We start from the raw sequence: 21567 nt of genomic DNA, 5'->3' as shown, positions 1-21567 counted from the left end.
GTAGTTAGCCTAAAAATTATTTTTCATCAACCTATTAGCACCTGCTCTGATACGTCCACGGTAAGTGGCACTTAAACCCAGCCCAATGGTAGAGACATCACAATTTTCCACAACAGGCCTTAGTGGTTAATCTATATTAGTTATAGATTATATATCGCTTATGAAGGGCTTTTGCCTGAAACGATGACTTTCCTGCTCCTCGGATGCTGCGATTTTCCAGCACCACTCAAATCTAGACTGATCCCCAGCATCTGCAGTCCTCACTTTCGCCTATACTGTTAACATGTACATCCCAACATCTGCAGACCTGTTTGGCAAGGCTAAAACAGCATTCAACTCACTAAAATAAGCCAAACCAAGGTATGAATAAGAAATTAAACAATGCGTCTAAGAGAGAGGATAAAACTTGGTTGGCAGGGCAAGAGAAGAGATTTTAATTTTGATTATGTATAGCTAAACCCTTTTGCAAAAATCTGATCTAAATTACAAAAACGATTGAAAGGAAAAATAGAAACTGTAGTCAGATAACATTTGGATAAAGAAATTTCCCTTATCCAATTAAATTAACATTCCAACTTACTTTAACAGTTTGGACAATATCAAATTCCCACAAATAAAAACAAGCATGGAATAAGGCTGCTCCATGAACTGCATTTACTTTTTGACAGCTCTCAAAGTAAATGGGCAAGTTTCTGAAGTACTTAAACACATCAAATGCACACATTGTGAAGCACATGTTTCAACACCTGTGGAAACATAGCAACACAAATTGGAAACGGGGTAAGCCATTCTGCCCTTCAAGCCTGCTTCAGCATTTAATATGATCATGGCTGATAAACTCTAGTCAGTGCCCTCTTCTAGCTTTCATCTCATACCCTTTGATACTTTTGGTCTGAGGAACCATATTTATCGCCTTGAAAACATTCAAAGTTTTGGCCTCAACCATTTCCTGTGTTCCACAGGCTCACCACAGAGTGAAGATCTTTCTCATCTCAGTTCTAAATGGCCTTTCCTGCACCTTTAGACTATAACCACTAGTCATTGGAGCATCCTTCCTGTGTTTGCCTTGTCAAGTCTTGTTAGGATTCTATAGGATTCTATGAGAACCCTCTTTTTCTAACTTCATTGAATACAAGAACATAAGAATGTGGAACAGAAGCAATTCAGTCCCTCGAGCCTGGTCCACCATTTGATACAATCGTGACTGATCTCATCTCAACCTCAACTCCACTTTCATGTCTGTTCTTTATAACCATTTAACTGTTAATTAAAAATATTATCTCCTGTTAAATTTACTCAATGTCCCAGCTCTGGGGTCGTGAATTCCAAAGATTCACAATCCTCTGAGAGAAGCAATTTCTCTTCATCTCTGCTACCTGTTATCCTAAAGCAATGACATCTTGTTTTAGATTGCCCCACAAGGAAGCAACCTTTTTACATCTACTCTGTCAACCCCCTTTAGCATCTTATATACCTCAATCAGATCTTCTCTCATTTCTTCTAAACTCCAAAGAGTAGAGACCTAAATTGTTCATTCTCTCAAGACAAACACCTCAGCTCTGGAATCAATCGAGTGAACCTCTTCCTGACTGTCTCCAATACAAATACATGCCTCCTCAAGTAAAGGGGCCAAAATTATTCATAACACTCCAGGTCCTAACCAATCCAGTCTATTTTCATGTTAGTTCTGTCATCTCAAGAAACAATCTGTAAACCTTTGTTGCACTTCCTCAAGCAAGAACATCCTGCCTCAGATAAGGAGACCACAAAACTACACACAATATCCAGGTGTGGTCTCAAAAAGGTACTGTAAAACTGCAGCAAGATATCCATGCTCCTATATTCAAGTCCTCATGCCATATAAAAGGGCAAAATACCATTTGTCATCTTCACCACTTGCTACACCTGCATGCTTACTTTCAGCAATTAGTGTACAAGGACAGCCAATCCGCCTCCTGGTTTTGCTACCAAAGGGGATAACACCACATTTATTCACATTAATCTTCATCTGTCAGTTACCTTAAAACTAAAAGCTCTCCCCCACAAGAGACAGAAATTACCAGCATTAGAATCTTAAATATAAACTACGATTATTGCACGTGTTAACTGTCTTGCTGTTCGTACTTGCATGATTGAGATAAAAAGGTGGATTCAAGTATTTCAAACTCTGCTTTGCAAAGGTTTGTACTTGAGAAATAGCCCCTGCAATCCAAAATGACTCTAAAACAATTCTAGAAATGGATAACTGAATTTCATTTTATGACAAATCATGAGAAGTTAAGACGAGCTACAAAAAACTTTAAAATGTAAATACGGGCTACTTAAAGCAAATACTGCAGATTTTAAATTTTTTTAAAAGTGCTGGCGAAATTAAACAGATCTGGCAGCATCTGTGGAAAGACACAGAGTTAACATTTTGAGACAATTGACTGTTTTATAATTTCCAAAGAAGAGTCATTGGACTCAAATTGTTGACTCAGATGCTGGCAGGCTGGTTAAGTGTCTCCAACACTTTTTACCTGTTCATAAAAGCAATTTCTTCTTGTTGGTGTTTGTTTCTGGGCGGGGGAAGCCGGGTGGAAGGGAGACATGTTTCCACTTATTACATGGTAGCAAGGCAGTTACAGAACGCTTGATGTATTTATTCAGGAGCAAACAAAACCTGTCAAAGTCAGTTAGAAAATACCCCAGCAACTGTTGGGGAAGAATCATACGAGACCTAAAATCTAAAAAGGGTGTGAATGGCATGCTAAAAAGCTGGAGAGTTGAGGATCAGGCTGTGAAACAGATGTTATTGGTTGGTTGGAAAGGGAATTCTGGAAAGCTATGCCATCAGGACTGGTGTGACCTAAATAAAACAGTTTGTAGACAGACACCTCGTCAGTGTTAACCAGAGCTGGGGATCTTGTTTTGGATAATTTTGCCAATGAAAGCAACTCAAAGGGGCCAAACAGGTTGAGCAGAAAAAGTGAGAAATCACATGTGCTGAAGTTGGAAGGACTAAGAGCGAACATGGTGCCACATTTATGCCAGGAATTGTGTGTTTGCAACTTTGTGAAATAGCAAGATATCCATGCTCCAATCCGCCTCCTGGTTTTGTTGACCACTTATCAAGCAAAATTCATCATCTTGGGTGAAAGACCATTTGCATGGTGATGCCTGCCAAAATGTATGTTGATTTTGGGTTTGACTGTTGCAGAATAAATTTTAATAAGTGAAAACTTGTCTATCAATTTCTTTTGGAGTTGTCTGTGAATTATTTTCTTTTCAGATTATTAGTCTTTCATAGGGGCTGCAAAACAAGCCAAACTACAGGACTTGAGCACCAAGTTTAGGGCAGCACTACCTTACATCCAAATGCAGTGTTATAAATAAAATGTTCAGCAGCCTGTTGAAGTTTGATTGTATAAGATAATGTGCTCACTGGCAATGCTATTATTTATCATCTAACTCTAATTGCCCTCAAGGAGGTAGTGTTGCACTACTACAATGGGTATAGTGAAGGTGCATCCATGGTGTTTTTAAGGAAGAAGTGCCAGGCATTTGGATCCAATCATGTTCAGGAAATTGCAAACATTTCTAAGGTTAACAAAATACTTGGTGGAGAATCAATAAACAATAGTGTTTCCATGAGATTGCTGTGCTGGCTCTTGCAGGTGTAGTGACCACATGTTTAGAATGCATTGTCAAAGTAGCCTTGGTGAGTTGCTGCATTGTATCTTCTAATCACTAGAATCACAGCATGATTATGAAGGAGGCAGAGAAGTGATTAAAGAGATGAATGCAGTGCCTTCAAAATAGTACCTGAAGAGTGTAGTGCTTCTAGAATGCCACTGGAGTCATACTTATCCAGGGGAGAAAGTGAGGGCTGCAGATGCTGGAGATCAGAGCTGAAAATGTGTTGCCACAACAGCGCAGGTCAGGCAGCATCCAAGGAACAGGAGAATCAACGTTTCGGGCATAAGTCCTTCTTCAGGGCTTATGATTCCTGAAGAAGGGCTTATGCCCGAAACGTTGATTCTCCTGTTCCTTGGATGCTGCCTGACCTGCTGCGCTTTTCCAACAACACATTTTCAGCTCATACTTATCCAGGGACAAGAGAACTATGCTCTTGATTTGTATCTTTTTTTTCCAGTGTTTCTTCAAATTTGTTCGACAGTTTATACGAATCATATTTATTTCTTTTGTGAACAATGGCAAAAGGTGATTAGTTGCCTTTAGCCATTCAGTTCTTATTAGTGATTTTTGAGAAGATTTGTAGTTCAGGTTGAAGTGTGCAAGTTAGCTCACTGAGCTGGAAGGTTTGTTTTCAGATGCTTCATCACCCTGACCAGGTAACATCAACAGTGAGAGTCTCCAGTGAAGCACTGGTGGTATGTCCCATCTCTCTATTTATAGGTCTTGGTTTCTTAAGGTGGGTGATGTCATTTCCGGTTCTTTTTTTTTAAAAAAGGGAAGGTAGATAGGATCTAAATCAATGTGTTAATTGATGGAGTGCTGGTTAGAATGGCGTGCCTGTACGAATTCTTGTTCATGTCTTTGTTTCACCTGTCCTAGGGTGTGTGTGTTGTCCCATTCAAAGTGATATCCTACTTTGTCTGTATGCATGGAAACTAGTGATACTGGGTTGTCTCTTTTGATGGCTAGTTGGTGTTAGTGTATCTTGGAGGCAAGTTTTCTGCTTCTTTGTCCAACAGTGATTTTTTTTTTAAAAACAGTTCTTGCAAATAATGTTAGTTGTATCTTGTAAATAATGTTAGTTTTGCTGGTAATATCTAATCGATCCTTTAGGTTCATTAGTTGCTGTTTAAGTGTGTTGGTAGATTTGTGGGTTACCATGCTGCCAAGGGGTCTGAGCAGCCTGGATGTCATTTCTGATACATCTTTGATGTAAGGTAATGTGGCCATAGTTTTTGGTTGCGCTGTGTCTGCTTGTTGGGTTTGTTTCTAAGTAATCAGTGGACTGTGTCTATTGGGTATTTGTTTTTCTTGAAACGCTATAACAGATATTTTCCTTCTTCTTTCTGCAGTTCTTGGGTGCTGCAGTGTGATGTAGCTCGTTGAAATAATGTCTTGCTCTGAGGAAGCCGGTCTTCTTTTGAGCAGTACAATCCTTTCTCTGTTCCAATGACATCTTAGAACGGTTCCACTTCTTTTTCTTGACTTCTCTCAGGCTTCTTCTCATGAACAGGGTTTTCTCTAAAGCATGACTTTTCTTGTACAAATCATCTATTGGGCGGCACGGTAGCACAGTGGTTAGCACTGCTGCTTCACAGCGCCAGAGACCCGGGTTCAATTCCCGCCTCAGGCGACTCTCTGTGTGGAGTTTGCACATTCTCCCCGTGTCTGCGTGGGTTTCCTCCGGGTGCTCCGGTTTCCTCCCACAATCCAAAAAAAATGTGCAGGGGTTAGGTGAATTGGCCATGCTAAATTGCCCGTAGTGTTAGGTGAAGGGGTAAATGTAGGAGAATGGGTCTGGGTGGGTTACGCTTCGGCGGGTCGGTGTGGACTTGTTGGGCCGAAGGGCCTGTTTCCACACTGTAAGTAATCTAATCTAATCTAATCTAATCTATCATGGCCACTGTGGCTCCATGTTTGATGTACTGAGAAAATATTTTTATAAGCATAAATAGTGGATAGGCTTTGGAGTTAGGCAGTAAGCAACTAACTAGAGCAAAAACATCCTACAGCACTCAGAGAGCTTATCAAGCAATTTGGCCAATGTTAGTTTAGTTAAGAGTCATACAGTCATATAGCTTGGAAGCAGGCCTGTTGATCCAATTAGTCCATGCCGACCATGTTCCCAAACTAAACTAAGTCCTACTTGCCTGCATTTGGCCCTCATCTCTCCAAACCTTTCCTATTCATGTATTCGTGCAAATGTCTTTTAAACGTTGTAACTGACCTGCATTCACCACTTCATCTGGCAGTTCATTCTACATACTAACCACTATGTTAAAAAGTTGCCCCTTATCCTTTTAAAATCATTCTCCTCTCACCTTAAAAATATGACCCCTAATTTTGAACTACCCTAACTTAGGGGAAGATCTTTGCTATTCACTTTATCTATGCTCCTCATGATTTTATAAACCTCTGTAAGGTAACCCCTCAATCTCCTACACTTCAGCGAATAAGGTCCCAGCCTATTCAGTCTATTTTATAACTCAAACCCTCCATCCCCAACAATATCCTGGCAAATCTTTTCTGAACATTGCCACTTTAATAATTTCCTTCCTACACTTAACCTACAACAATACAGACTATCTGGTAACTGAGCTCACATGTGTATTGTGCACCAAGTGACTAGATATTTGTCTGTAAAATAACACTAGCTACCCAATATTAATGTACTAATTGTAAAGCATTTTGGAATGCACAATCATCATAAACACAAGTATATTTCTTCAAACAAAACTATTTGATTTAAAATGAACTTACCCCCATTCCACAACATGAGATTCATAATCCCAGTATTCTCTTGGTTTGTGTGTGTTTACATCAGTGTAAACTCTGGCCCTGCTTGGCACAGGTCCTGCCATGTCTAATGTGAGGCCAGAGGCGAGCTCAGAAGCAGATGTTGAGTGGTTCAGCAGCCAGGGGGCAGGTAAATATCTTGAGTTCTGACAATCAGCAAAGTGGGGAGGGTCTCTTGTGGTTCACTCTGTCTTTTAAAAAAAAGCACAAACATGATAACTATTTTGACAAAACCAAAACGTTTGCCCCAAAAAAGTCAACTGATCCATGCTTATTATCTGCATGCCTAATACAAATCCAAAAGACACTAAAACCACGAGCTAAAGCATTTAAAGTTTCAAATCAATGTAACAGAGGTTAAAAATAAAATCATTCAACAGGAATAATTTATTATAGTGACCCACAAAACTGGATTTACAGACAATTGCATTTTATGAAGTCACTTGTGCAATTCTGCACTGAAAAAATTCCTAATCTTCTGAACCTTTATAATGATTCAGATTTTCAATGCAGCTAAACATTATTATAAAAACTTTGACTGTTTTAAAACTATATTTGTTGTGCTCAAAACCATCAACTAGGTTTTTCATAGAAGTGCAAATTCCTCAGAGGTGACAGTATTAGACTCAATTTAGCTTCCCATATTCCAATTAAATTATAGGAGAAAACAAGATGTAACAGCTTTAAGACATGGTCTTATAAAAGAAATCTCATACTACATTAGGCTAATCAAGGGCAATATAAAATGATTGCAACAGCAGCCCACAAGCAAATCCTAAACTGTGTAATGCTAAATTTTAATGTATACGTAATAAATTGAAAATACTGACGATTGGATGATTTGATCTCAAGACTTGAGAACAATAAAACAAGATTGGTAATTAGGTGGCTGTTTTCTTTGATGAATTATGTGGAAATTATAACCTGTAGATTTCAAGGAAACAGAGTGCATTAGTCATCAAACAGCACTGAGCCCATCAGATGGAAGCTTGCCTTTGCAAATTGGAAGGAAACAGTTCCCAGACAGACCTTCATATTCAAAGACTACAAATAAGGCACAAGGCAAGACTTGACAACATTTGTCTTTATTTTTTACTCAGGCCTGTTTTTACTCAGGGACAATATTGTGTAGCTTTCTCCAGAGTGATAAGGTTTGACTGTGTGCAGTCTTTGGTGGAAGAACACAAAAAGTTTGTTTAAAAGAGGTGACTATAATGAAAATATGAATGTAACTACAAATGTTTTGCTATCTCTGCTAGTTTTAACACAAGTCACAGGAAATTAATGCTTTATGCTAGTCTGAGAAATTGGAAATCAGTCCTAACTATAATAGCAACTCCATATTTACATGAATAAAATCGTGAATGAAGTTACTCTTGAAAATTTCATTACATCAATTTCACTTCAAGAAACAGCAAGAGGCAAGACACCATTTTCATGCATGGGAACAGAATTTTGGTTTTCCTTTGCAGAACAGAATTTAAGAGATCTCAGATCAGATGAGTTGGGTTTCAGAAAAACATGTTCTGCAAGATAAAAAACATATCTGCACAGGATGGAGTCACACATGAATGAAGTGATGGCAGACTTTCCAAATCCTATGCAGAATAACTGATTACTGAACAGTAAATTAAAACTTCCAAATTTCAATAGAACAAACAAGGCACTCACACATGAAAAAAAATTCATGTATTACTGCCCCCAACACTATTAAAACATCATGAAAAAAACAGGGGGACAGGATAAGAGTAGAAGAGACAAACAAAAGGTAGTGGAATCATGAATTCACAGCATAGAAGGGCTTTCAGTCCTTATGTCTTTGCTGGATATGCAATAAAGAACAATACAATTAGTTCTTACTCTCCACTCTCAATAACACTGCAGATCTGCCCTTTCAAGTCTAATTCCTTCATGAATTGTGATGCTGTATCTGAATTTCAGATTATGACAATTCACATCAAAAAGATTGTCAACTCCCTTGTTTTATTAATTATCTCAAATGTGGGTCTTTTGGATAATGTACTATTTCAAACAGGGAAACAGCTCCTCTTCATTCTTTCAAAATTCCTCAATTTTGAAAAACTACAAAATTTTTTCTCAACTTTTCAGTCCAACAATAATCCCAATTTCCGTAGCCTCTGTTCTAATCAACATTTCACATCCCTAATATCATTCTGGTAAATTCTCTCTGCACTCTCTCCAAGGCCTTAACATCATTACTGACCTAGAAACAAAGACAGAAAATAGGAGTAGGCCACATAGCCTTTCAAGCCTGCTCTGTCACTATGATCATCACTGGCCAACCAATTCAATTGCCTATCGCTGCTTTTCTCCCATATCCTTTGATCTCTTTAGCTCCAAGTCTGATATCTAACTCGTTCCTGAAATCATACAACATTTTGGCTTCAATTGCTTTCTGTGGTACCTTATTCCACAGGTCACCCCTCAGCTCAGTATTAAATGCTTTACCTCTTAAGACCGTGATCTCTGGTTTTGGACTACCCAGTCATTGGGAACATTTTTCTGGATGATATAATTCCAAGTAATATTCTATGCAAAGGCCAATGAGGATTTAGAAAGGTTTGAGATTATTTGCTGGCTGTTCTGCTCCATGTCTCCATAAAGCCAAAGATCCTAAAAGAACTTCAGAATCACCAAACTGTAACAGGATGACTGGAGTCATTCAGCCATTGTGCCTGCATTGGTTCTATTACCCAGTGCCAATTTCCTGCCATTTTCTCATTGCCCTGCATGTCACTTATATCCAAATAACTACGCATTACCCTCTTGAATGCCTCAACTGAAACTGCCTCCACTACACTTCCAGGCAGTGCATTCCATACCCATACTATACGCTGCGTGAAAAAAGTTTTCCTCACATCACCTTTGCTTTATTTGCACATCACTAAGTCTATGCCCTTTTGCACTTGTCCCTTTCATAAGCAGGAACATCTGTTCCTCATCTGCTGTATCCAACCCACTCATGATTTTGAAAATCTCTATCAAATCTGCTCTCACCCGCATTCCATACAAGAAGAACAGTCCTAACTTCGGCAATCTGTCCTCCTAACTGACACTGCTCATTCCTGGAATCATTCTTGTAAATCACTTCTGCACTCTCTCCAATGCATTCACAGCTTTCCTACAATGTGGTGCTCACAACAGTACACAGTGCATTTTTTTTTAAAATCAACCTGTAATGCCAGCTTCAAAGATTTGCAGATCTTAACCCCAGATTTTTCTGTTGCTGGGAACAGAAGCAGGCCATTTAACAAGCCTTGAACTTGTTCCGTATGATCAAATGAGATCATGTTTAACTTGCAAAGTGACTGTAAATATAAGTACTTGTGCCAAATCTTCATAGACTTGGTTAACAAAATTCTATCAAACATAGATAGATAGAACGTTTTTATATATTAATTCACATTCTGTAGGCATCACTGGTTAGACCAGAATTTATCATCCACATCCAATTGCCAAATAGGCAATTAAACAAACATATTGCTGAGAGTCTGTCGTCACATCCTAATCCTAGACTCACCAAACAACAGAAATAATTTCTCACTATCCATCTTGTTTCTCATAACACTTTTATCACTGATATTCCTTAATCTTTCCAACTTCTAAACTGAAAACACAACCCTAGTTTGTGTGATCTGACTTCATTATTCAACTCTTAGGACACGGATACCATGATAAATTTATGTTGCATAACTCCCAAGGCAAATATAAGCTTCCTAAGATGTGGCGCCCGAAACTTACTCTTTGTACTCGTGAGTTCACTAACCAGGATTGTGCAATAGCTGAAGTTCCTGCAAACCCTAAACATCAATTATAACAAAGCTCAAATGTAGGCATCCAGTGTTCCAAGGCACCACGAGGTATACTAGCTTATTACGGCCTTGATGTTTCCTCTTATAAGAGATTTCAGATGTTGGGGTCAAAGTTTATAAATAAGGGCTGCCCATTTAAGACAGAAATGAGGAAAAGAAATTCAGAAGATCAAGTGTGTTTGAAACTCCTTCCCTTAAAAGGCAGAGGGTACAGAATTTATACAGATTTTTTAAAAGGCAGAGTTGGACAGATTTTTGATTCCCTACGGGTTGAAAGATTCAGGGATCTGTAGCAATGTACAGTTAAAATTAAATTCATATCATCCACAATCTTATTGAATGGCAGAGCAAGCTTGAAGGGCTGAGTGGAGAAATCTTGATCCTTGTTCCTGTGTACTTCCTCATATGGAGACTTTTCACATCTGCATGCCATTTTATTGCTGTTTAAAAATCAAGCTAAGAAGATAGATTATGGTGCCAGAAACATGCACAAATATGTTCTCAACATTTCTATGCAGATAACAGTTGTGTGTCCAAATGCTGGCATCTCTGAAGCGTTGCTATGGAAATGCTGGCATACATTGGAAAGGTACATCTTGCTGAATTAACCTTTTGCATACTGGAAGATCTCTGCAGCATTTAGAATGTGTAATCTATTCATCTTATCTTGCATACTTTGACAGCTGGGAATATATTTTTAGCTCTCCAGTTAATCACCTAATCAAGGAAAATGAATTTCTGTTATTTCAGCTTTTCACTGAAGGTATCTAAAAATATAACTGCACCGAAAACACTCAGTATTAGCCCATAAAATACAATTTGTTCTCACTATGAAAATAACTGCAGTGGACTCTTTGTTGTTCAGAGATGCAGCGCCAAGACACCAGTTGCTCAGATATCCAAAACTTACAGATGAAATATCAAGATTAAATACTTTCAAAATAAAGCCATACAAAAGGGCTTACCCTCAAGAATTTGTCCAAAAAGAGAGCACGCTCACGAGTCATTTAAAAAAAGTATTATGTTGTGGCTGGATTTTCAAATCAGAGTTGCCACCTTCGCTCCATTTCCAAAGCCAATGAAAAAATGTTCTCATCAAGCCCCAAAGCCTGGTCACTGATGGCTGAGATGCTGGGAGCTGAAACTGAATGATGAGTCACATTTCAATGTCTAACCTGAAACATGGCAGAAACAACACTCACCATACCAGTCAACTTCTGATAAATTGTGATTTAAACTTCTGAATGTTCAGAGAATCTACTCACATGGCTATACTTTTCAAAATAAATTCTCAGAAATAAGGCAGTCTGTAGAATTGTATCCTACAATATCCTTTAGTGCTGAAAGGCCGATAGCTGACAGAGGCCACTAGCCTGAAAGCAAAATAGAAACAAAGCATCTACTAAAGGTGTATCTTCACAGACACGCACAATGACTTTCATGAAGGCAGGTTACTTTGACACTATTTGGAGATGCCGGTATTGGACTGGGGTGTACAAAGTTAAAAATCACAACACCAGGTTATAGTCCAAAGGTTTAATTGGAAGCACTGCTCCTTCATCAGGTGGTTGTGACACTGGTCACAAACCAGTCACCACTGCAACAGCATATTATTAATTTGAGCCATCTGGGCCAACTTCAAAACAAAGATACTTAATTCTACTGTTACTTTAGAATTGGCTTCTACGACATAATCCTGAAATAAAACGAAAGTATAACATTTAGTGGAGGAAAGAGAACGTATGCGCTGAAACACAACTACAGTCAATCCTTAATCTCATGCCTCACAGTTAAATGTAAATTTGCTCACTTCCAACAGTGTCTGTAGACTACAAACTCTGTTAACCAACGAAACAGGCTGAGCCAGATCAGTGCATTTGGATCATGAAAACAACCACCATTTGCTGTTTTCTTGCAAAAAAGATGGAAATGCAAAAGTCCCATAAGGTTTTAAAAACAAAATCCTGAAATCCCATTGGTTGAAAATTAAACTTGATTTGTTTAATAGATACAAACTAAAAGCCCTAATTATAAATGGAAGGAATTCAAGAATTACAAAACATTTTTTAACAATCCTGAAACAATTAAAATGGAACTTACTTCTACAGTGGCTGTTATACAGCAGCTCTAATCAGTGCATGTAATTGCCTCATGACCTAAACTTGAACCGTGATTCCAAAATACACATGAGCCAGGCAACATTTGTGGTTCAACTTTTAATTCATCAGTTTCGATCTATTGCTTCCATTCTCCTATTGGCACCTGGGAAACTGACTCAGCAAATGGAGAGCTGGTCATTGAACCATGCAAGCATAATTTAGTATTTGACTCCAAAGAGGATAACTTTGTAAATTAAAATTAATTTCAGGCTTGAAGAAAAATTATGTAGCAAATTACAACAATGTAGAACAATCGAGGAAATTACACACTACATCATATCTACATATGGAACATATTTTGTACTATATTTTAATATCATTGGCATTCAAACATCCTTTTTTTTTTAGTTCATTCATTTTTGTGCGATGTGACTGGCAAGCATTTATTGCATGTCCCTGGTTGCTCCTGTGAAGGTGGGAAGCTGCCTTCTTGAACCGCTGCTGTGGGTTTACCCACAATACCATTAGGGAGGGAATTACAGAATATTGACCTAGTGACAGTGAAGGAACAGCAATATATTTCTAAATTAGGATGGTGAGCAGCTTGGAGGGGAACATCAAGGTGGTCTGTTCTGATTTATCAGCTGCCCGTGTTTTTCGAGATGGAAGTAGTCATAAGTTGGAAGGTGTTGTCTATGGACCTTTGGTGAATTTCTGCAGGCATCTTGTAGATTCCGATGCTATTGGAGGTGGAAAGAGATGATGTTTTTGGATGCAATGCCAATCAAGCAGCCTGCTTTGTCCGGGATGGTATCAAGCTTCTTGAATGCTGTTGCAGTTGCAACCATCCAGGTAAGTGGGGAGTATTCCTTCACAGGCCTGATTTGTGCCTTGTAGATGATGAACTGGCTTTAGGGAGTCAGGAGGAGAGTTATTCACTGCAGTATTCCTAGCATTTGCCACTGTATTTATTTGGCAAATCCATCCGAGTTTCTAGGCAATGGTAGCCCCAAGCATTTTGGCAGTGGGGAATTTAATGGTAGTAACACCATTGAATGGTGGGAGGCAGTGGTTAGAATGCCTCATATTGGAGATGGTCATTGCCTTGCATTTGTGTGACATGAATGTTACTTGCCACTTGTTAGCCCAAGCCTGACACTGTACAGATCTTGATGCATTCGCACATGGGCTGACTGCCTCAGTATCTTAAGAGTTGCAAATGGTGCTGAACATTGGTATGGTAAATGTCCTCACTCTGACCTTACGACTGACAGAAGATTAAAAATGTTACAGCTGGCCTATCAGGAAATTTGAGAATAAAATGCAAATCCTACGCAGGAACTCATGGAACCTTCGAACCAATAGGTTTTGAAGGGTTCTTGAAGGCAGATGCAAATGCTTTGTCAGAATTCCACAACTCAACCCCATCTGCACTAGAGGTGTATAACAACAACTTGGAATATGTTAATTTTTAAAAAATCTATAATTCTGAATAGACCAGTCCTAACAGTGGCGTAGAATAGGTCGCTAACTAGCAGCAATCTAGAGTCAAAGGAACAGAAATTAGTCAAAACCATATGGATTACCAAACACATTTTCTGCAACAAGCTGTAGGATTGGGAACACACTGCCAAGTATGCTGGTGGACAAAGATTTAAGTATTACTTTGAAAAAGAAATTGATAACTACTTTAAGGAGATGGAATTGGATGTGGGAGAAGAGTTAGGGTTGAGAACTATTTGAATTGATCTATAAAACAGCTGCCCTGGACAGAGTGATTTTACAATTAACATGAGAAATTGTAGGAGTAGGCCATTCAGCGCTCCCAGTCTGTTTCATCCAATTCGGTCACGGCTGATCTTACACCTCAGCAACGCACTCTGACACTCACTTTACAGCTTGATTCACTTAATACGTAAAAATCAATCTCTTTCACGAGCATGCACATTTCCAGTTCTTTGCAGTAGAGAATTTTAAAGATTCACAACTCTAGAGACAACTTTTTTCACCTAGGTCCTATGAGAGACACGAGGTTGCTTCAGGGAGCATAGACGGCATTATTTTTGCTTCTCCACTTCTTGCCCCTGGCACATGGTTTGTCAAGTTAACCTAGTTGCAATAACCTCCTAACAGCACCTAAGGGAAAGAACCCAGAGGTCTTTACAAGAGTACTTTTGAAGGGACGTGAGGATAGCAATCAGCAGACAGATACAAAGATCGCCTTTCCGTTCTCCCTAGCCCAAGGATTTCAGTAAAAACAAACTCACATCCAGTGAAATTCAGCAGGGAAAACACATTAAATTTAAACTTCCTGCTTTGCAGCAGCACTGTTCTGAAACTGAATTACAACTGATGCAAATGCATTGAACAAACCTAGATGGCTGTTAAGTTTTTAATCAGTTAGAATGGAGATGCAGGTTTCAATTGATTGATATGAATTTATTTTAAGTCACTGCCCTAAGACAATTTAAAGTTTTATCAGTATAAAAGGGTCAGCCTGAGAATATGCATAGGGTATAAGCAGGCAGGGAAACAGTCGGGTTTTGTGATTCAAGAGTTTCAGCTGAGCATGACTCAGATCAGATAAGAACTTACAGTTAACAATGGGATTCTGGAGGCAAGGGCAAATGGGTTAAACAAGGTGGAAAAGCATTCATTATGTAGAGCCATTTAATAAGATGAGATAGCATTCAGTATGTAACGTCCATTAACAAGGCAAAATATATTTATTACGTGAAGCCAGTTATATATTGTGAAACAGCAGATGGCTTAATCTTTACTAATGACACTCGCTGCTTGTAACAGTCACCCAATTAATATGTATGTTGCCTTATGTGGATGGTCCTCCCTGTAAAATGAGTACAGTGGAAACTCGATTACCCGAACGAGGCAGACGGGCACTATTTTGTTCGGATATTCAATTATTCGGAAAATCGATTAAATGACTTTCCTCTGGGGCTTGAAGTTTTAAAGTCTGCTCTCCGTTCAGGAGACTGCAGCAGCAAACAGCGTGAGGCCACGCCCCCCCAACATCTCCCACCACGTCCAGCAATGCCCCCGCTTCCCAACACAAAGCGCACAAGCCCCTGCTCCAAACACTGTCCACAACCCCGTCCAACGCTGCCTCCCCCCCCCACCCCCCCCCTCACTCCCAATCCGGTACAAATCTGCCCCCAACCCATCCCCCGCATCCAACCCTGGCCCCTCTCTGGGGCAGCTGGACTGCACACCAACAAGACTGCTGCAGCTGCCTTTGTAGGGTAAGTCACCAAATAGTGCACAGACACACACACACAGAGCCATAGCCACAGTCTCACAACTTTTTACTGCAAATTTTTGACAGGTTCCACGTTTGCTCTGTACAGGACAATGTTGGAGAGATTATTCCTGGGAAGCAGGGAGTGGGTTAGGGTACACCTCTCTACAGAACTCCAGGGAAAGTGTTGGGGGGGGGGGGGGGGGCGGAAAGAGAGAGCGGGACAGCGCGGGATCAGTCATTTGGAGACGGTGCCTGTTTAATTACTGTAACAAAAGACCCAATCACTGTTGGAAACACGTCTTTGATGTAATGTTTCTATCGGGACCTAGAGATCTCCTTCGGATTATCCGATTTTCAGATAATTGGTATTTGGATAATTGAGGTTCCACTGTATATAGTTCATTAAGAAGCTGTTGTTCCAGAGAAGACTGGGAACCCATGTCCTTGCGCACAGAGGCGACTGTTCTCTCTCCCTCTGGGGCCCAGGATAAAGATAATGGAGGTGAAACTACACTGCGCCTGATCGTTTTGCTTCGAATGAGGGAGGGAAACAGGTCGACAATATTGACATAGTCAGCAGGATCCAACTGAATAGTTACGATCGGACGGTGTCGGCGCCTGCTTGGTACATCGATGTCTCGAGACAGACAAGCCCACAAGGTAAGATTTTAAACTTTGGTCCCTCTTGATATTCCTGTGTACCGGAGACTGTCCCTTTGCTCGACAGCTCTCTATTTAACGGATTCCTCCAAGCATAATTAGTTCAGTCAAGAGACACAGTTTCGCAGGCACGCAGAGGTTACAGCCCTCTATGCAGTACTGGGGTTGGTGTCCTTTGGGTCCGGGGTATTAATTGAGATTCGACTCCTCTGCACAATACTGGGGTTTAAGTCTGCTGGGGTATATTTGGTTGAGGTTACAATCCTCTCTGTGGTACTGAGTTAAAAATCCCCTGGGGTGGGTTTGGGTTGAGGTTCGAGTCCTCCGCGCTGTGGTGTGATCTCGGCTCTCTGATTTTGAGTGGGATTCGAGCCCCTGTGAGGAATAAAGTGAGAAAGGGATTAAGGTCCCCTAGTGATGAAATTTGAGGCTCTGCGAGTCTTTGTTCTGGGGGAAAGAGTGTGGCTTGGATTGCAGTCCACGTGGTCCGCTGGAAGGGCTCTGTGTGAGGATGCAAAACAAAAACAAGAAATGCTGAAATTAAGGTTTCACTAATACTTGGTTTGAAAAGGAAAGTTTTGATGTAAATTGTGCCATGCTGAGTGTTTGGTGTTTAAAAATTTTTGGTTTGTTAATATACTGGCTCAAAAAATCCCTTTAAGTAACTGTTTTGCCTTGTTTAAAAATGTGTTTTGTGGGCTATGTAATGAGACAGATTTTGTTTTTACATTGAAATTGTACAGATTATGTCCTTTTAAAATGAAAAAAACTTGTAACCTTAAAACAAATGAGCCCCTGATTTGTCTGAAATTCTACAATGCATGTTTAAAAATAAAGAATTAGGTCAGTGGTCATGCTTTAGCCAGATGAAAGAATTGTATTATAAGATCTCTGCTGCTGTGTTTTTAATGCAGAATGTTCATAAAAAGAAGTGTTTTAATTTTGATGCTCTAAGATTTGAGAATATTAGAACTTGAGACTGAGCTGTTTAAATTCTTTTAATTATTTTTAAGACTTCATTGGCCCTGTTCATATTGCAAATTCAAGAATGTTGATCTCTACCAAAGTTGCCACAGTAATTTCGACTGCTTTATTTGGAAAAATATTTTAAAATATTCTGCATTTGTTTCCCACAATATTTGAGATTTAAATCTGAACTGAAACTGCCTCTTCAATTGCAAAAGCACAGGAAGCACTGTTTTCTTTCTGTTCCAGACTTTTTGAAATACTTATCCTGACAGCTTTCACATTAGCCAAGTATCAATTTGTTAAAGGAAGGCAATTTTTGAATAACTTGAATGGGGTCCCCCGAGGGTTTGATTTTAGGACCATTGATTGTTGTTTATAATTGACCGAATTGTTTATGCTGTACAATTTAGAAGTATAAAACTTGACAATGTCATAAATAGCGAACAGAGTAACAGACTTCAAGAATTCAAAGAATGGTGAAATAGGCAGGCACAATTTAGTGTAGTAAAATCTGTGACGGTCTTCATACTTATAACCACCTTGGCAAGGAAGGAAAAAGTGTGTAGAAATGCAAGGATACTTTCAGCAGCTAACATCTTCTCTCAAGTTTCTCCATTCACAAGTAAAGCATGCCTTCGGACCACTGCCCACCCCTCCACAACCTGATCCAACCGATTCAATCAGCTCCCCAGTCATGAACATGAAGAAATTAACAACAGTGAAGAGGTCGGTACGCTTTTCGTCAGTGGCCTTCCGACGGACATTAAATTACGTGAGCTTTACCTTGTCTTTCAATCATTCAAGGGATATGAAGATTCACTGATCAAGCTAACATCACTACAGCCAGTTGGCTTTGTTACATTTAAACAGCAGAGCAGGAGCAGAAGCTGCAAAGAATGCTGCATTCACCTAGCCTGCAGCTGCAGCACTGCAGACCCAGATGTGCTGGTATCCTCCATCTGAAGCATCTCTGCAAGGATGGATGTCTTGCCAGTTTTGTGAAGCATTTAACTGCCCTTATCCAAGGAATCAGATTTCTCCGAGAAATGATGCAAGAATAGACTGAATTTTGTTTTCAGGTTGGACTTTACTAAAGGAGATTTTGGAGAACTGGCTGATTTCCACTCGACTTGGAGGGGATGGAGTGGTCACTAAGGACAGTGGATTTATGAACTTTACTGGTGATTTTGTTTCCCCACATGGGAGGATTCTTTTCACTCTAATTACTGTAATGGATTAGTAATTTTGTTATCAACATTGTATGCAGTGTGTCAGTAGCTTGCTTAAATATTGGCTGTAAGAGTCTTGTGAAAGGTGGTAGTGCCATCTCAGTGGTGATCATGAAATGATAAAAGGAGGGAATGAAAATGTGTATAATAGCATATAAGCAGACACAGAAAGAGTTAAGTTCTGAGCTTTGTGAAACAGGTTCAGCTGAGCATGACTCAGTTCAGATAAGAACTTACAGTTAACAATGGGGTGCTGGAGGCAATGGTAATGGGTTAACAAGGTGGAAAAACATGCATTATGTAGAGCCATTTAATAAGATGAGGTAACATTCAGTTATGTAACGTCAGTTAGCAAGGTGAAAAAGTATTCATTGTGTGAAGCCAGTTATACACTGTTTAACAGCAGCTGGCTTAATCTTTACTATTGATACTCGTTGCTTGTAATAGTCACCTAATTAATATGTATGTTGCCTTGGCTGGATATTCCTCCCTGTAAAATGACTATACAGTTCATTAAGAAACTACTGTTCCAGAGAAGGCTGGGAAACCATGTCCCTGTCAGCATGGGCGAGCATTCTCTCTCCCTCCAGGGCCCAGAATAAAGATGAAGGAGGTAAAACTATACTGTCTGAGCATTTTGCTTCAACTGAGGGTGAGGGTGGGGGGAAAACAGGACAACAATAAGCCAATGCACTTTAGACATGAGGCCTTGTTTCAAGTCGGTCAAGTGTCTTAACCTGGAGTTAGACTGGTTTTATTTCCAAAGCAGGAATTTATAAAATGCCACATTATCTCGCCAGGTTCACATCACAGCACCAGGTGGCGTTGATTTGAGGCTGACCCCACCTTCCCTTGCCTTACCCAAGGACATTGAGTTGTGCATTCAGTGAATTGAGAAGCCTTCAGGTTGTAAGGTAATTCAGGTATAGTAGGGGTGAGCTTTTTTTTCCTCCAAAACAGAGTAGACAGCAGTACCTCAATTCTCTTTGAAAGGTCAGTCTAGCTTTAAAAGTTCATCCACTTTGTACTCAATGGCTTGGATGTTTTCCAGGAGTATGCTGGGAGTAGGGGCTTGAAACCTCGAAGCTTCAGTTTCACCTCAAGTCCAGCACATCTCCTAAGTTTCCTGGGTAGGTGGCTACTCTTAGTCGATCCTGGAAGTCAGTGAAGGAAGTCTGCTGCTGATAGATGTAAGCACTTCGCATCTAGACCACTTTCCTAGAAATTTGACTGCACTATGGGAACTGCACCCCAACTTAAATTTGCTTTTGAATGCACCATCTGTCCATTGCTGGCATTTTCAGTACATAACATTTGCACTAGCACAATGGTCAGTACCTTAGGTGTTCATGTCATTAGCATTTTGGGTGCTAATGGCTAAATTATCAATCCTACTGATACCATAGCCTCATACTGGTATGAAAATTAATTCCAACCAAATCACATTTTGGACATCCATCTTAAAATTCATGGCAGGTTTGGTACCACTCACCCTATACTCTGAACTGAGATGAGCAGTACAAGCAAGGACTCTTTAGTCATGCTTCTTACCCACAGTGCGCTCTCCACAGTTAATTCCTCCCATTACACACAGGTAGGAGTCAGTCAATGCGAGACAATTCATGATCAGGTAGATTATAGCTCAGATGTAATCTCTCCGAACATTAGTGTGAATTAGAATTATGCATATTCTGTTGTACCTTGTAGTTTAAACCACCAGTAATCTATTGGTATTTTTAAAAATCACAAGTAATTAAAAACAATTACATCTTTGAATGGCAATGCATGATTATGCTTTATTACTTGTGGGACATGGGACTTGCTGCCTGGCTAGCACTTATTGCCTGTCCCTAGTTGCCCTTGAGGTGGTGTGTTGAACTGCCTTCTTGAACAGTTACCGTCTATGTGCTGCTGGTAGACCCACAATGTCCTCAGGGAGGGAATTCCAGGATTTTGAGCCAGCAACAATAAAGGTACAGCAATATATTTCCAAATCAGGATGGTGAGTGGCTTGGAGGGCAACTTGCAGGTAGTGGAGCTTCCACAAGTCTTCTGCCTTTGCTCTTCGATAGAAGTGGTCGTGGGTTTGGAAGGTGCTGTTTAAGGAGCCTTGGTGAATTATTGCGATACATCTTGTCAATGGTACATACCATTGTTACAAAGCATCAATGGTGGATGTAGTGAGCATTTGTGGTTGTGGTGTCAATCAAGTGGGCTGCTTTGTCCCAGACAGTGTTAAGCTTCTTAGAGTTGTTGAAGCTGCAACCATCCAGGCATGTGGGGAGTATTTCATCACACTTACGACATGTGCCTTGTAGATAGTGGTCAGGCTTTGAGGAGTTAGGAAGTGAGCTACTTTCTACAGTATTTCCAGCTTCAGACCTGCTCTTGTAGCCACTGCATTTATATGGCAAGTCTAGTTCCGTTTCTGGTCAATGGCTTCAGTCCTATTTCCAGAATGCTGTCAAGGCCCATGCCCTTTGCAATATGTAGTGCCTCCAATAGTTTCTTAATATCACATGAAGTGAATCAAAATGGCTGAAGACTGGTATCCGTGATGATGGGGACCACTGGAGAAGGCTGAGAAGGATGGATGATTATTGTGAATACTTCAGCCTTATGTTTTGCACTAATGTTCTGGGCGCTCATCCAGTGGATTGCTCAATTGTACACTACCATTCTCGACTGGGTGTGGAAGGACTGCAGGGTTTAGATCAGATCTTTGTGTTGTGGGATCACTTAGCTCTGTCTATCACTTGCTGCTTATGCTGTTTGACATTAGTCATGTTTGGTAACTTCACTCGGCTGACACCCCATTTTCAGCCTGGTGCTGCTTCTGTTATGCCCTCCTGTACTCTCCATTGAACCAGGGTTGACTCTTTGGCTTGATGATAATGATAGAGTGGGAATATGCCAGGCCATGAGGTTGCAAGATGAGATGAGAGTACATTTCTGCTACTGTTGATGGCCCACAGCGCCTCACAGATGCCCAGTCTTGAGTTGCTAGAACCGTTTTAAGTCTGTCCCATTTAGCACAGTCATAC

At 40.0% G+C, this 21567-nt stretch overlaps 1 protein-coding gene across 10 annotated transcripts in view; it reads right to left on the bottom strand.

The window, feature by feature from the left end:
• Positions 1–21567, bottom strand: part of LOC122560280 (casein kinase II subunit alpha) — an 85456-nt gene that overhangs the window by 51597 nt on the left and 12292 nt on the right. For 4 of the 10 annotated variants that reach the window (XM_043710830.1, XM_043710829.1, XM_043710827.1 and 1 more), the window contains exons 2-3: positions 11273–11451; positions 6439–6665 (exon numbers count right to left, since the gene is read on the bottom strand). The exons of 1 other annotated variant lie outside the window; for it this stretch is intronic. In XM_043710830.1, the coding sequence (XP_043566765.1) occupies positions 6439–6539 (101 nt within the window). In that variant the 5' untranslated portion in view covers positions 6540–6665; positions 11273–11451. Of the gene's footprint in view, positions 1–6438; positions 6666–11272; positions 11483–11572; positions 11681–21567 lie in introns of all 10 variants that reach the window. 5 more of the 10 variants (XM_043710824.1, XM_043710823.1, XM_043710825.1 and 2 more) reach the window with 5 other exon arrangements.

This window comes from Chiloscyllium plagiosum, chromosome 20 (genome assembly GCF_004010195.1).
Source record: "Chiloscyllium plagiosum isolate BGI_BamShark_2017 chromosome 20, ASM401019v2, whole genome shotgun sequence".
NCBI lineage: Eukaryota > Metazoa > Chordata > Chondrichthyes > Orectolobiformes > Hemiscylliidae > Chiloscyllium > Chiloscyllium plagiosum.
Note: the sequence above shows the minus strand (reverse complement) of the source record. Positions and strands in the feature narration are given on the sequence as shown.